Source organism: Bos javanicus, chromosome 29 (genome assembly GCF_032452875.1).
Source record: "Bos javanicus breed banteng chromosome 29, ARS-OSU_banteng_1.0, whole genome shotgun sequence".
Classification (NCBI taxonomy): domain Eukaryota; kingdom Metazoa; phylum Chordata; class Mammalia; order Artiodactyla; family Bovidae; genus Bos; species Bos javanicus.
The window spans coordinates 11,849,719-11,865,162 of NC_083896.1; the positions used below are offsets into that span (position 1 = coordinate 11,849,719).

The following is a 15,444-nucleotide window of genomic DNA, read 5'->3' on the forward strand; positions in this document are numbered from 1 at the left end:
CCTCTACTACAATTAGGTCAATGACTTTGGGCAAGTTTTTTTAACCGCTTGGACGCATGCTTTTCTCATCTGTAAAATGAAAGTAATTACACGGCTAGTCCATAGGCTATTGAGGGATTTGATGGTGTTTATATATATAAAATGATTTCGAACAATGCCTGACATGAAATAAGGCTTTGTAAGTGTCTGCTGTAATTCTGATTATCATTCTTATTGTTTTATCACTATATCTCTAACGTGTAGAACCGTGACTGACACGTAATAGGTATGTAACAAACGTTTGATCAATGAATGAACAAGTGCTAGACATTGGAAGTACAAAAAGAGTTAAGAGAATGTTACTTCTCTAGAGGAGAACAGTACAGACATTTACAACTCAATGGAGAGCTCAGGGTCCACAGTCAGGCTCAGTTCCATTCTGTTCCAGGGCCCCTGACCTGGCTGCACCACCAAGGATTAAGTGGCATGTGGAATTTATGCAACAGCATGAAGCAAAAATAAAAAGCAATGCTACAAGGTGTTAAATGACTGAAGTGTTGATTAGATACTACAGAGAATATGTGGGAATCCAAGCTATTTTATTTACATTTATATTACATTGATTTGAATTCCACATCATTTCAGCAGAAACCAACTAAAGAATTGCTACATATAAAGAAAAATAGGAGTCAAGTAAGGATAACCTAGGTATTTAAAATATTGCCTCAATATTTGAAAACCATTTAAGAGAAGGTGCCTCAGAGACCCACTGTAAGCCACCGCCATGAAGGAATAATTGCACTGGTATCACAGGCTTTTCTCTCCAACAGAGAGAAGTGGCTGTTAAAGCCGACTGCAGCAAGGTACTCTTGAACTTGTTCATTTGGAAAGCTCTATGTTCCAACAGTAGCGCTCTTTCCTTAGAAAACAGACTCATGTTAAATGACATTTTGATGGGAACAATTTTTAAAGTGAGAAAAGCCAAGCTTGGTGAAGCTGTGGGAAGACAGGGCTCTGATATATCTGCAGTATAAGAGGAAACTGGCTCATGTTTCCATAGGGCACTTTGGAAATAAGTACCAGAGGCCTTGGGATTCCCTGGTGGCTCAGACAGTAAAGTATCCCCCTGTAATGCAAGAGACCTGGGTTTGATCCCTGAGTTGGGAAGATCCCCTGGAGGAGGACATGGCAACCCACTGCAGTATTCTTGCCTGGAGAATCTCCATGGACAAAGGAGTCTGGTGGGCTACAGTCCATGGGGTCACAAAGAGTCAGACATGACTGAGCAGCTAAGCATGCACCAGAGGCTTTATCATATTCATTTAATTTGGTCCAGTGTTCATTTGTATGATTTATCCTGAAGACATCATCAGAGTGGTGCACAAATATAGAAAACAGTTTATTGCAACACCATTTGAAATAAACTAAATGTGCTTTAGAGATTAGTTAAATCATTATGTTAAGGCACAGTGATTTATAGGAAACAAAACTCATCTTGTTGAAATACATACATGATAGAGGCTAATGGTCGCTTAAAGTTGAAAAGCACATTCCAAAGCAATGTGTGTAATATGGTCACAATCATTCAAAGATATATATCCATATAGGGAGATTATGGATAATTTTTATTTTTATCTGTTGTTTTCGTTTTCTTCCATGAATGTATATTGCTTTTGTAATCAGTCACTATAGCATAAGAAAGACATTTGACCTCTTTGTTCCATTTTCCACAAGAGTATTCTGATTTCTAATATAATATATTGCTTCCTCATAGGAAAAGGCAGAAACAGCCTTATTTTTTAGTATCTGTACCTTATCCGCTTCGGCTAATGCCATTAATCTATCTGTTCTGTCAAAGTATAATATAGATACTGGACTGTAATAATTATGATTTATTCTTTGCTTAAGCTCATAATTTTGTATATCTTCTTGCCTGGATAGTTCTGGCTAATCACCTGCATAGATTTCGCTCTAACAATGAATTTTTCCCACTTTCAGGTAAACAACTACAGTTTAGAAGAAGTAACACATGAGGAGGCAGTAGCAATATTGAAGAACACATCAGATGTAGTTTATCTAAAAGTTGGCAAACCCACCACCATTTATATGACTGATCCTTATGGTCCACCTGATATTACACACTGTAAGTACCATGCTTAGAGTCATCTTTGAACAGCAGGCTGGGTTTTCAAAATTGGAATTCTATAAAACTTGGCAAGATCTTCTGCTTGTTTAGCCTGTGGAAATACCGCAGAGGGATCTTGTACTTCATTTGCCTTGGGGGTCTTAGTGATGAGTTGGCAGGTTCGCCATTACAGAAAGGCTTAATAATGTATGTTATAGACAGTGTGATTACAACCACATAAGAGCAACATTGTTTTTTTTAACTGAAGTATAGTTTACATACCATGTATTAATTTCTGCTGTACAGCAAAATGATTCAGTTATTCATATATATATATATATATTCTTTTTCATATTCTTTTCCATTATGGTTTACCACAAAATATTGAATATAATTCCCTGTGCTATACAGTGGAATCTTGTTGCTTGTCCATTCTATATTTAATAGTTTGCATCTGCTAATCCCAGACTCCCAATCTATCCTTCCCTAACCCCCACTTTCCCTTGTCAACCACAAGTCTCTTCTCTATGTGTGTGCGTCTATTTCTATTTCATTGATAGGTTCATATCTTCAGTTCCCCGTATAAATGATATCATGTGGTATTTGTCTTTCTTTTTCTGATTTAACTTCACTTTGTATGGTAATCTCTAGGTGCATCCTGGGTGCTGCAAATGGCATTATTTCATTCTTTTTCATGGCTGAGTAGTATTCCAAGGGGCGACACATTTTTAAAAAATTTTGATTTAGAGTAACCATTTCTGGAAGCTTAATTGCAGCTTTACGATGTTGGATTCGTTTCTGCTGCACAGCAAAGCAGATCAACTATACGTACACACATACCCACTCTTTTTCAGATTCCCTTCCCGGTTAGGTCACCACAGAGCACTGAGTAGAGTTTCCTATGCTATACCGTAGGTTTTCATTAGTTTTCATAGGTTATTCATTTTTAATTGAAGGATAATTGCTTAACAGGGTTGTGTTGGTTTCTGCCAAACATCAGCATGAATCAGCCATAGGTGCAGCTGTGTCCCCTCCCTCTTGAACCTCCCTCCCGCTTCCCACCCCATGCCACCTCTCTAGGTTGTTAGAGCCCCAGTTTGAATTCCCTAAGTCATATAGCAAATTCCCATTGGCTATCAGTTTTGCATATGCTAATATAAATTTCCATGTTACTCTCTCCATCAACCCCACCTGCCCCTTCCTTCCCCCCATCTCCGTGTCCATAAGTCTGTTCTCTATGTCTGTGTCTCCATTGCTGCCAAGGGCCAGCACATTTTTAAAGGCTATTTCTCAAGCCCCTAAAGCACAATAGCTCTCCTGCCATAGTAGTCTCTCTCCCTAGTTCAAATCTATATAGTAACAGAGTGGAAAAGGAGGAGACTGGCAAAATAAACTGGGAGAGCACTGTTCTTCTTCCTGGGGAAGAGGATCTTGCCCTCAAATGGTGAAATCACGCTCCTTAATCACCATCCTTATAGTCCTAACCTTTTTCAGAATTTGATATATTGGCAAGAAAGCCAGATAAAATTTTCAGTCACTAAGACAGTGGAGATGGGCTGGAGGTGGGGGCTTCTTGAGCAACAACTAACAATGAGATGTTGTGCTCAGTTCTCACAATGTCCATTTCTACATAAGCCCCATGGTTTCCCCTCTTCCTAATAGGTCAACAAGAAGATTCTCTCTCTGGGGACTAGATTTGGAAGCAATTCATTTTTCTGATGTGAGTTAAAGGGACAGTTTTGGCAGCATCAGTAAAAGTGCTCATTCTGAAATCTTGAGCAACCAGTTGTGAGATTGAGAACTCAGAATGTCTTCAGGTCCTGTTATTAATTAGTAACTCTTAAGCAAGTCGTTTAACCTCTTTAGATTTGGATGTTTCTCTTGAGGGAAATTTAAATGTTGAATGATTTTGTTACCTGCCCATTACATCAGCTATTGGTTTTCTTAATGATTGTCAAATGACTTCCCTCAGAATATGTCTTTTTGTCAAGCAAGCAGTAAGGTGAGATCAGCCTTACCTTAGGATATTAAAGAGTTTTAACTTTCAGAGTTTTTCAAGCCAAATAAAGAAAAACCAGTCTTCAGGCTCTGTGAGCTTCTTCTTGATGGGCATATAGGACATTTCTTCTTTCTGTCAGAAGACAAAAGGAGAAAACAAAATTTGCTATTCAATTCAAGAAATATATAGAGTAATTTCAGTACATGTAAAATACCTTATAAGGTAATATGTGAGATCCACAGGAGATACAGTCCTGGCCTTCATTGAAAGGAAGGTTAATTCAGGTATATAAGTAACAGCAGTATTTGGCAAACTGAGAGGGGATGTACATGCCATGAGAGAGGTAAAAAGAAATGTCCTTTGGGCACTCAGAGGAAAAGGATATCTCCTGTCTTTGGAAGACCAGAAAAATCTTTATGCAGAAGGTAGCATTTGAATTGTTTCTTGAAAAAATGGATAAGATTTCAGTATCAGAGATGGGAGAAGAGACAGAAGTTTTAGGTAGCTGGTAAAGTGGAGCAAAACTACAGATATTAGGAAGAACAGGGTTTATTTAGGGACCATAGGAGATGTGTAAGAGGGGATACCAAAATGAGTCAGTCTTCCAAGAATAATAAAAGGGAAAGTTTATATTCAGTACAATAGTAGCAATGGAGAGTGTGTAAGCAAGAGAACATCATGATCAGACCTGCATTTCTCAGTGTATAAAATGGATCTGGGGAGAGAGCAGGGACAGGAGATCCAGTTAGCTTTTTAGTCACCCAAAAGGGGGGTGAATTAGGGTGGAGGAACTGAAAAGAAAGGCCAGAGTTCTTAGCTTTTCTGGGATGGGAGAATAGTGTATTTAGGGATTAAAGTCTTATACAGTAACTTGCTCCAAGAGCCTTCTGCTCTTGATGGTTTGATATTAACTATGTGAAAAGAATGTGAGCCCTGCAATTAGAAAGCTAACATTTTTATTTCAATAGAACATTAATCATTGTTCTGAAAAATGTGAGTGCGGGATCTTTCCTCCCGTTTTTCTTTTTTTTTCTTCCCGTTTTTCTCTTTACCTAATTATATGAACTGGGCTTACAGATAAAACTGTTATTACATCTTTCCAATCCTAAAGGTCACCATGTGCTTGTACATATTAAATGCAAACAAACAGAAACTCCCATCTCTTGAAGGATCACAGAATTCTTAGCATGCAGCACAGCCTTTCTATTTTTAACAGGACTGTAACATGACACATTGAATCACCCACATAACAGATTTCTTTTTTTTTTTTTCACTCCTTAGCTTATTCTCCACCGATGGAAAACCATCTTCTCTCTGGCAACAATGGCACTTTAGAATATAAAACCTCCCTGCCGCCCATCTCTCCAGGAAGGTACTCACCAATTCCAAAGCACATGCTTGTTGAAGACGATTATACCAGGTCAGATATGTTTGTTGGTTAATTGGGTTTGCGACCTTTACCAGGAAAGAATTGCATTTTCCTAACATGGCAGCTGTTGCTTCTCAGCTCTATTCAAGCTTATTATAGTCTCACCTGAAGTGGAAACCTGCCAAGACTTACAAGCAATGTAATTGTCCTCTGTTGGAAGCAAAACCACAAATCCTTCGTGGAGAAATTGTAATGTACACACATCCATCACTTGGCAATTTATAGGACTTTCTGATATCTAACACCATTGAGGTTTACAGCTATTATTATTATGTAGGTATTATTACTCAAAGAGAGAAAGTGGTGCTGAGGTTCAAAAAGAAGGAAGTAGCATACCAGTGTTACGTATCTGGTAAGTAGAAGAGTCAGAACTAAAAAACTGTTTGGTTGCTTGCTTTTGTTCTAAATTTCATGTTGTGGCCACCACTGGCCACACACAATTCAATGAACTTGGGGAGTCAGTCAATCCTCCCTTGAGTGCAGTAAATGCAGGTAGAAAGGAAAGGAGTGAAATTAACTCCAAATGGTTTGAATTTAATATATCTCATTAATTTCTAAGGGGAACAAGATAGGATTTTAGGGCAGAGCAAGAGAACCACATGGCTTACCCCACAAAATAAAACTAAATTTAGCTGGCATGCCTCTGAAAAAGTCAGATCTGATGCTTTACAGAAGACCAGCTCAGTTTACTTCATGGTCCAGTCAGGATTCAATAAATTTTGGGTGATGAACGAATGAATGAATGTGTGTATGAATAATAGGAAATGTACATTTTTTTCTTTTTTAAGTGTTTTTGTTCTAAAGTAATGTGTGCTCATTGCATTTGGTGAGGTAATGCAAAGATGTTCAAGAAACAAAAAGCTCCCTCAAACCCACTGAGCTTCCCAGTGTGGCATTGTGGCCTGAACCTTTCATATCTTGCCTGCTGCTGCTAAGTCACTTCAGTCGTGTCCGACTCTGTGTGACCCCGTAGACAGCAGCCCACCAGGCTCCCCCACCCCTGGGATTCTCCAGGTGAGAACACTGGAGTGGATTGCCATTTCCTTCTCCAATGCATGAAAGTGAAACATGAAAGTGAAGTCGCTCAGTTGTGTCCGACTCTTAGTGACCCCATGGACTGCAGCCCACCAGGCTCCTCCATCCATGGGATTTTCCAGGCAAGAGTGCTGGATCGGGGTGCCATCGCCTTCTCCGACCTTGCCTGATGTCATACAAATGTGCAAAGCATACTCAGGTGTAGGTGGAGTCTGACATTGTTTTTAACAAAATAAGTTTGTATTTTACACATAGCTCTGCAACTTGTTTTTTTTCCTTTGAGAAATACTTTTACCCAAAATGAGTTTGCCTGTAGAAATATACACTTTTTTCCCTGAAAGTGTTTGTGTGTAAAAGCGATAGCGATGGATCCTTTAGTTTTGTATGCTGCCTGTCTCCTGAAGTCATTTGTCAGCCCTTAAAAAAATTGAGGAGACTTCGTGCTGCTTAACTTTCCTCTCTGGTGCCTGTGTATGCTTTGGTCTTTTCATTCCTTTGCCATTTCCTTTTAAATGATTAAGCATTTTCCATTTATTTTGCAATTTCAGGTTTGCTGAAGTAGCTTGTTACATCTTTAGCCAAGGAATGGAATGTTTAGATGCTGCAAATGTACATCTGTGGTTTAAATCAAATATAAACCTCTTCCTATGCTGAAACGTCTAATCTCTATGCTCTTAATTAAAATGAGGGATGCCGCAAAGATAATCCTCATGGTTCTTTAAAGATTGTATAAATACAGGCACCTTTATTCACCAGAACAATAATCTATTTGCTCTCATCCTATCGCTAATATTTGATAGGATTTTAATTTGAAAATGCCATTTATCTTTCTAGGCCCCATAGTGAATTAAAATTTATTAAACCCCATTTATAATCCAGGCCCTTTGCTTGCTCATTTACTTAAACTATCCTTTTAATCCTCTCTGAAACACTGAAAGAAGGACTGTCATCCCCATTTTAGAGATGCAGAAATTGAAGCTCAAAGAGGTTAGGGAACTTGCTTGGGGTCATACAGCTTTTAAGTAGGAAAACTGGGTGCCTTGCCAGCTTTAAAGTTCTGGCTAGGAGGAAACATGTTAACTTTCTCCTTATTTTAAAAATGAAAAGCAGGTTGTGTAAAACTGTTTTCATCATAGAAATATGTGGCTCGAAAGAGACCGGAGAGACAGTCAAGAATCCGCCTGCATGCAGGAGACCAGGATTCAGTCCCTGGGTCAGGAAGATCCCCTGGAGAAGGGAATGGCTACCCACTCAAGTATTCTTGCCTGGAGAATTCCATGGACAGAGGAGCCTGGCAAGCTGCAATTTATTGGGTCACAAAGAGTTGGACACGACTGAGTGACTAACACACACATACACACACACACAGTCGTTATAATATTCAATCTACCAATTCACATGGAATATTTTAGATGGTATGAGAGAAAGAGATTTCATTTTTTCTACAGTGATATACCCTGGTATCTTACTTCTTGCCTGCCTCCTCCTTTGTTCTCTGGCAGGACAATCACATAGCTTACATAAAATCTTCTGAATAGCTGGTGCCTGCAAAACTGGTGAAATAAATTTTATCACTTCGCACACACCCACACCCCTCCCTCACGTCCTCACCACGGCTGTCCGTTCTCACAGGTACTCTGTGATGGAAGGCATTGCCACAGGTCTCAGGGGTAAATATTTTCTCAGAGGCATATTCATTACCTTATTCATGAATATTCATTGACTACTTCCCACTAGACAGTGAGCACTGCAGTAGGGATGCAAAAAGAAATAAGAAACAACATCTCTAAGAACTATCAGATTGGGATGAAAATATATATGAGGATCCCCCAATACGTATTCCCTGATCATGCAGACCCCCTCTGTGAAGTTTTCCATAAAGCCTATATTCATTTTTTTTAATCCTGAGATTTTGGTCAAAATTCCCTTCCTTTGTGGTAATCAATGGCAGTTATTTATCCTTACCTAGAAAATGAAACGTTGGCAACTTGGTGTCAGTCCTCATTTTTTAAATGGAAAAGTTCTATAAAATCCCAAAGTGTGGGAACTACTAACAAAAACAAACAAAATTAGATCAGTTCAATGGAGTGCTCTTGTGTGGCCTCCAGCACCTGAGCTGGCACTCAGTTAATATTTATAAATGAGTTTTTTGAGTTGTCCGTGAACGCCACACAGGAACAGCCTGTGACATCAAATGAAGTTTTAAAGAGGAGATAACTTGGGTTTGAGGTTGAAAAAATGTGTAGACTCTCTTCATCAGAGAGTCAAAGGATTAGGAAGGGCATTCATGGTAGGGGGTAGTGCACACATACTCAAAGGAAGAATGTAAAATAAAATGAATATATCTGTTATAGTTTGAATACAAGACTCTGAAGGAAAACTACCTACCTTTAAATTATCTTTATGGTTCTATCCTTTCATCCGCAACCTAGTCATAAGATTAGAAATATATAGAATAGTAAAAACAAAAAGATTACTACTATGCGCCATTAAGTGCTTTAATATACTTTATCACCCCTATATTATGTATATAATATCCTATTCTTGATTTAGGCAGGTAACAAAAAATGAGTTTAAGTAATTTTCTCATGCCATACAGCTATCAAATAGCAGAATCAACCTTTGAGTTCGTGTCTGTGTTTAAAGGACTCATTCCCACGCCCCCACCCACTATCTCATACAGTTTTTTCCTAGGGGAAAAATGTTGAGTAAAGAGGATTATGCTTCTGCTAGGAGAATGGTCCTACCACTTACCACCTAGATAACCCTGAACAAGTCTTTTAATGTCCTAAGTCTTGATTTTCTCATCCGTAAATTTGTTAAAATTATTACTCTCCTAAGGCACTATAGTGGCTTACCTTTGTGGCCAGTTTTTATTTTCCTAAAATAGTAAATCAAGAGAATTAATCTTTAATGGTGTAACTTGGGCTGATAGGAAAACAGTTCTGTGAAATGGGAACCTTCCAACTATCTATATAATTATATCAAATTGGCAGTCTTTTGTTCCAGATGTTCATAATATCTTACTCTATCTGTTGTGAGAAGTATTTTCAATCTTGCTGATTTATATTCACTTTTGCTGGAGAAATATAATAGGGTTTATAAAAAGAATTTTGATTAGAAGTATGCTATAATGACGTACCTGGATTTTTTTTTTTTTTAACCTCTTTTACTGTTTCAGGATATGTGTACCTGAGTAAGCTGAGAAATTTTGTTTTTCCATTGATGTAGAGAAAGGAAGCCTAAACAAAAAGGCCTTGGATAAAATTCTCTTAGTAGAAACCCTGCTGAGTCCCTTATAAATCAAAATTATTGTTATGTAAATACTCTGGTCTTCAATTTTTGGAAAATAAAGCTATTACAATGATGCTGAGATGGTTTTTTGGCTCATAGAATTATAGACTATCAGAGTTGGAAGGGCCATAAATGAATATAGAGTCTAATCTTTCTCCATTTGGTGGGCAAGAAACACAAAGTCTAACAAAATTTGTTGGCTCTCTGTAAGTCCCACAACTTGTAAGTTACAGAATCAAATTTAGAACCCTTATCTTTGAATGCCCAGTTCAGTGTTCATTCTGTTTCTCTAAGCTGATGGTCCTTTTTTTTATGATAGAGTAAGAAGGTAACAATTACAAAAAGATATAATCAATCAGTGGTTACTTATGAGCAGTGCCAACTTTGTGCATTACCTACAACTACAGATCCCCTCTCTATTGAGCCAAGTCTTCTCTGTCACCCAGAAGAGATGCCAATCACACACCATCACCATCTGGCCAAGTAATCTCAGGATATACAAGCAAATCATTGATACTAAAATGAAACCAAAAGACTTGGGGATACAAAGTAAAGCTGCCCTTTCAAAATAAGTGTATTTAATCTCCCAAGTTATGAATGTGATAAATACCATTATGAAAACGGGACCTTAAATTAGCTGTGAGTGATATATTTCCCACTTTTAGAAACCCAGCTCACCTGGCTCTGAACTTACTGTACCCTGATGTTTTTCCAACTGGCTCTGTAATATTTAACCACATAATTTGGTTGATCAAAAAGCAAAAGTTACAAAAGATACAAGCAGCTCATACAACTCAATACCAGAAAAACAAACAACCCAGTCAAAAAGTGGGAAAAAGACCTAAACATATTTCTCCAAGAAGACATACAGATGGCTAGCAAACACATGAAAAGATGCTCAACATCACTCACTATTAGAGAAATGCAAATCAAAACTACAATGAAGTATCACCTCATACCAGTCAGAACGGCCATCATCAAAAAGTCTAGAAACAATAAATACTGGAGAGGGTGTGGAGAAAAGGGAACACTCTTGCACTGTTAGTAGGAATGTAAATTGATACAGCCACTATGGAAGACGGTATGAAGATTCCTTAAAACACCAGGAATAAAACCATCATGAAAGTGAAAGTTAGTCATGTCTGACTCTCTGAGACCCCATGGACTTTACAGTCCATGGAATTCTCCAGGCCAGAATACTGGAGTGAGTAGCCTTTCCCTTCTCCAGGGGATCTTCCCAACCCCGGAATTGAATTGGGGTCTCCTGCATTGCAGGCGGATTTTTTTACCAACTGAGCTATTAGGGAAGCCCATATGACCCAGCAATCCCACTCCTAGGTATGTACCCTGAGGAAACCAAAATTGAAAAAGACACATGTATCCCATTGTTCATTGCTGCGCTATTTACAATAGCTAGAACATGGAAGCAACCTAGATGTCCATTGACAGATGAATGGATAAAAGATGTTGTGGTGCATATACACACTGGGATATTACTCAGCCATAAAAAGGAATGTATTTGAGTCAGTTCTAGTGAGTGGATGAACCTAGAGCCTATTATACACAGCGAAGTGAGTCAGAAAGAGAAACATAAATATCGTATTCTAACACATATATACAGTATCTGGAAAAATGCTACAGAAGAATTTATTTACAGGGCAGCAGTGGAGAAACAGACATAGAGAACAGACTTATGGACATGAGGAGAGGGGAGGAGAAGGTGAGATGTGTGGAAAGAGTAACATGGAAACTTACATCACTATATGTAAAATAGATAGCCAATGGGAATTTGCCGTATGGCTCAGGAAACTCAGACAAGGGCTCTGTACCAACCCAGAGAGGTGGGATGGGGAGGGAGATGGGAGGGAGGTTCCAAAGGGAGGGAATATATGTATACCTGTGGCTGATTCATGTTGAGGTTTGACAGAAGACAACAAAGCTCTGCAAAGCAATTATCCTTCAATTAAAAAATAATTTTTTTTAAAAGCAAAAGTTACTATACCCCAATACAAAATAGATTTTTTTTAAGGCTAAGTCTAAATAAAATCACAAGAAAGATTTCTTATCTCCAGAAACTTTCAAAGACCACTCCAAATTGTGCTCTGATGTTCACAGTTTGACTCCTTTATTACTAAATAGATATGAACCCATCAATCTAGAGTCTGCCTCCATCCATTCTCCTTAAATTACTAAACAGTAGTTTATTGGACATAGTATCGAAAATGTATTCTACTTCTTTTCTCTTTCTCCCAATCATTCATTCATTTACTCATTCAGTGAATATTCAAGCTTCTCCATGTGTACTGAATAGGAGATATATAAATAAATAAGTACCGTGGCCCACTAGGCTTCCTGTCTATGGGATTTTCCAGGCAAGAACGCTGGAGTAGGTTGCCATTTCCTTCTCCAGGGAGTCTTCCTGACCCAGGGATTTAAGCCAGGTCTCTGCATTGCAGGCAGATTCTTTACCATTTGAGCCACCAGGGAAGCCCAAATAAGTGCTAAAAAGAAAATAAAATGTATGTGCCTAGACAGCGTTTGGAGAAGATAGCAATATTAAGGAGGATAACCATGGAATGTCTCTCTGAGGAAACAGCATATGAGCTGAGACCTGAATGAAAAAAGACAAAAAAGGCGGGCGGGAGTGAGAAAAAGATCAGGGAAAGAGAATTCCAGGAAGAGGAAACAGCAAAGCCAAAGGCAGGAATAAGTTTTGTGTATTCCAGGAATAGAAGCAAGCCAAGCCTGCCTTGAAGGAGATGAGCTAATGGAAACATGGCAGCAAATTAGATCGGAGGAGTCAGGAGCCCGATGATGTAGGATTTTGTATGGAATAATGAAGAAGTGTAGGTTGCATTTTAAGTGCATTGAGCGTAGGAGAAGGCAATGGCAACCCACTCCAGTACTCTTGCCTGGAAAATCCCATGGACGGAGGAGTCTGGTAGGCTGCAGTCCATGGGGTCGCTAGGAGTCGGACTCGACTGAGCGACTTCACTTTCATTTTTCACTTTCATGCATTGGAGAAGGAAGTGGCAACCCACTCCAGTGTCCTTGCCTGGAGAATCCCAGGGGCAGGGGAGCCTGGTGGGCTGCCATCTATGGGGTTGCACAGAGTCGGACATGACTGAAGCGACTTAGCAGCAGCAGCAGCAGCAGGGAGAAATAACCAGGAGAATGAAATTACCTGGTTCATGTTTTATTTAAAATAAAAGAAAACAAAAACACACCTCTGACTAGTATGTGGAGAAGGACCACTGAAGAAACAAGGGAGAAATTATGACAGCTAGGGCTGGGAGGACAGGCAGCAATGGAGGAGAAGAGGGGAGGAGGAATCTGAGCCAGATTTTAGAGATGGGTTTAACAGCCGTGATCCAGGGAGCGGGCAGTCCTGCTTGAGTCAGGCTAATTTACTGCTGGTCATTTGTACACTGTTGTCTGCTATGGAGAACGCTTTCAGGAATGGCCAGAAGTGCTTGCCAGTGTTGTTGACTTTGTTTTCCCCCTTAGTGTTTATCAATCAGAACTGGTTAGAGGCTAAATCATTGTTTCTCAAATATTTGTACCTGCATGCCCTTAGGCCTTGAGAAGGGAATTTGTTCTCCTTGAGGTAGAACATGAAGCTTTCTGTGCAAGCATGAAACACACAAATCTTGCTGCTGCTAAGTCACTTCAGTCATGTCCGACTCTGTGCGACCCCATAGATGGCAGCCCACCAGGCTCCACCGTCCCTGGGGTTCTCCAGGCAAGAACACTGGAGTAGGTTGCCATAGATGTTGTCATAAAAACAGGAGAGAGATCCTTGTTGCTTTAGTGTGAAAATATTTTGATTACAAATTTAAGTATTTTTTTTCCAAAGTCTTAAAGTAAAATTTACACATCAGAAAGGTCTTCTGCATATAATAAGTCCCTGGCAAAGACTACAAACTCCAAGATATGGATGAGCACCCAAGTTTAAGAAGCACTGAACATATTTGCACAAGCATGTCAGTTATTAAATCTGTATTATAGAAGCAGCCTCTTAATCATGTCTCAAGGTTTATGGTCTCCATTAGAGACAGGTTCTCAAGGGATCAGACAACACTTTCCTTCAGCATGAAGTCAGGTCCTATTCTAGCCTCTCTTTTTAACTTATATTTAATGATTTGAAGCCATTTCTGAATGAACCAGGAAGTTCTTTCAACACAGGAAAGAAATCTTTTCTTATATGCCTTTATCCAAGTATAGGAGAAAAGAACTGGGTGTTCCCTTGGCAGACAGCTGTGCCTGGTTAGAGTCAGGACCTGGGGGACAGAGTGTTGAGGTGGGTGCACCCTGGAGCCACCCTCCTTAGCATCCTGTCTTGACCTCCTCCCAGCTGTATGACCTTGGACAAGTTGTGTAACTGACCTCTGCCTCAGTTTTCTCATGGATAAAAGGAACAGACTAACACTTCCCTAACATCTGACAAACTAACACCTGACCTGCCTCTTGAGAAACCTATACGCAGGTCAGGAAGCAACAGTTAGAACTGGACATGGAACAACAGACTGCTTCCAAATAGGAAAAGGAGTACGTCAAGGCTGTATATTGTCACCCTGCTTATTTAACTTCTATGCAGAGTACATTGCTGAGGTCCAGCCCCGGCTGATCCAGGGAGTTAGAAGCGGGGACGGCGTCGGCGAGGATCAGGATACAATAGCTTCAATTATATATTAATTAGAGATGTAAAGAGTAATAGAATGAGGATAGCTCAGTAGGAAAATTCAGTGGAGAAAAGAGGCTGAGTAGCTTGGTTTATTCGGGAAACCAATAAAACTTCAAGACAAGAAGCTTGCACCACTTACGTAGGCCGCAGGCGTCCTTCCGTTCTCCCGAAGGAGAGGAGACACTGAGGCCTCCCCGGTCGGATCTTAGAAGCCCAGGCATAATTAGTAAGCATGGTGGGTTCCGCGCTCCAGATGGAGACTCAGCCAGAGTTCAAGAGAGAGAGAATGACATGGGGAGACCATTATTTCGAGAAACTGATCCCAATTCTTTATTTTCCATGGTCTACTTTTATACACTGAGATGTTATGCAAAAGTCACGCGGGGTCAGCAGTCCTGACTTATCAAAGTCAGGTGCTTCATACAAATGTATACAGAGGTCTTGGGGATGTTACATCATCTTCTGGCCAGGGGGCCTGCTGACAATTTATGACCCTCTCCTTGTGACAGTGGTCAGCCAACCAGGACACTTATTTCTCCAGGGGTGATTACTCTTAAAAAAGACTCCACCTTCTGAAGGTACCAGATAAAGTTACATTCCTATAGGGTGAGGGTGTAGTGGGTTTTAATTAAGGAAAGAATTTACTTAGCCTAAGGTCTAATGTGATTAATATCAAAGGTTAATACTTATTTCTTCTATATATTCATTAATATAATATATATATTAATATATATTATATATATTATATTCATTAATAAATATATGTAAGGGCAGGGGATGGGGAGACTTAGCAACAAACATTGGCTCAACAAATGAAAAACCCTTCACCAATACAATTTCTAATCAGCCCACTATACTTATACTAATGGTTTTCTAACTTTTCTAAGGAACCTGTTTTT

General features: G+C 39.4%; 1 protein-coding gene and 1 long non-coding RNA gene across 17 annotated transcripts in view; one reads left to right on the plus strand and one right to left on the minus strand.

The window, feature by feature from the left end:
• The window catches only part of DLG2 (discs large MAGUK scaffold protein 2), a 2,330,119-nt gene that overhangs the window by 1,718,199 nt on the left and 596,476 nt on the right, over window positions 1-15,444 (plus strand). For all 15 annotated transcript variants that reach the window (XM_061406089.1, XM_061406091.1, XM_061406093.1 and 12 more), the window contains 2 exons: window positions 1,978-2,122; window positions 5,385-5,523. In XM_061406089.1, coding sequence (XP_061262073.1) covers window positions 1,978-2,122; window positions 5,385-5,523 — 284 coding nt within the window. The remainder of the gene's footprint in view (window positions 1-1,977; window positions 2,123-5,384; window positions 5,524-15,444) is intronic.
• Window positions 1-15,444, minus strand: part of LOC133241054 (uncharacterized) — a 51,692-nt gene that overhangs the window by 812 nt on the left and 35,436 nt on the right. For both annotated transcript variants that reach the window (XR_009734493.1, XR_009734492.1), the window contains exon 4: window positions 4,123-4,235. This is a non-coding gene — a long non-coding RNA (uncharacterized LOC133241054). The remainder of the gene's footprint in view (window positions 1-4,122; window positions 4,236-15,444) is intronic.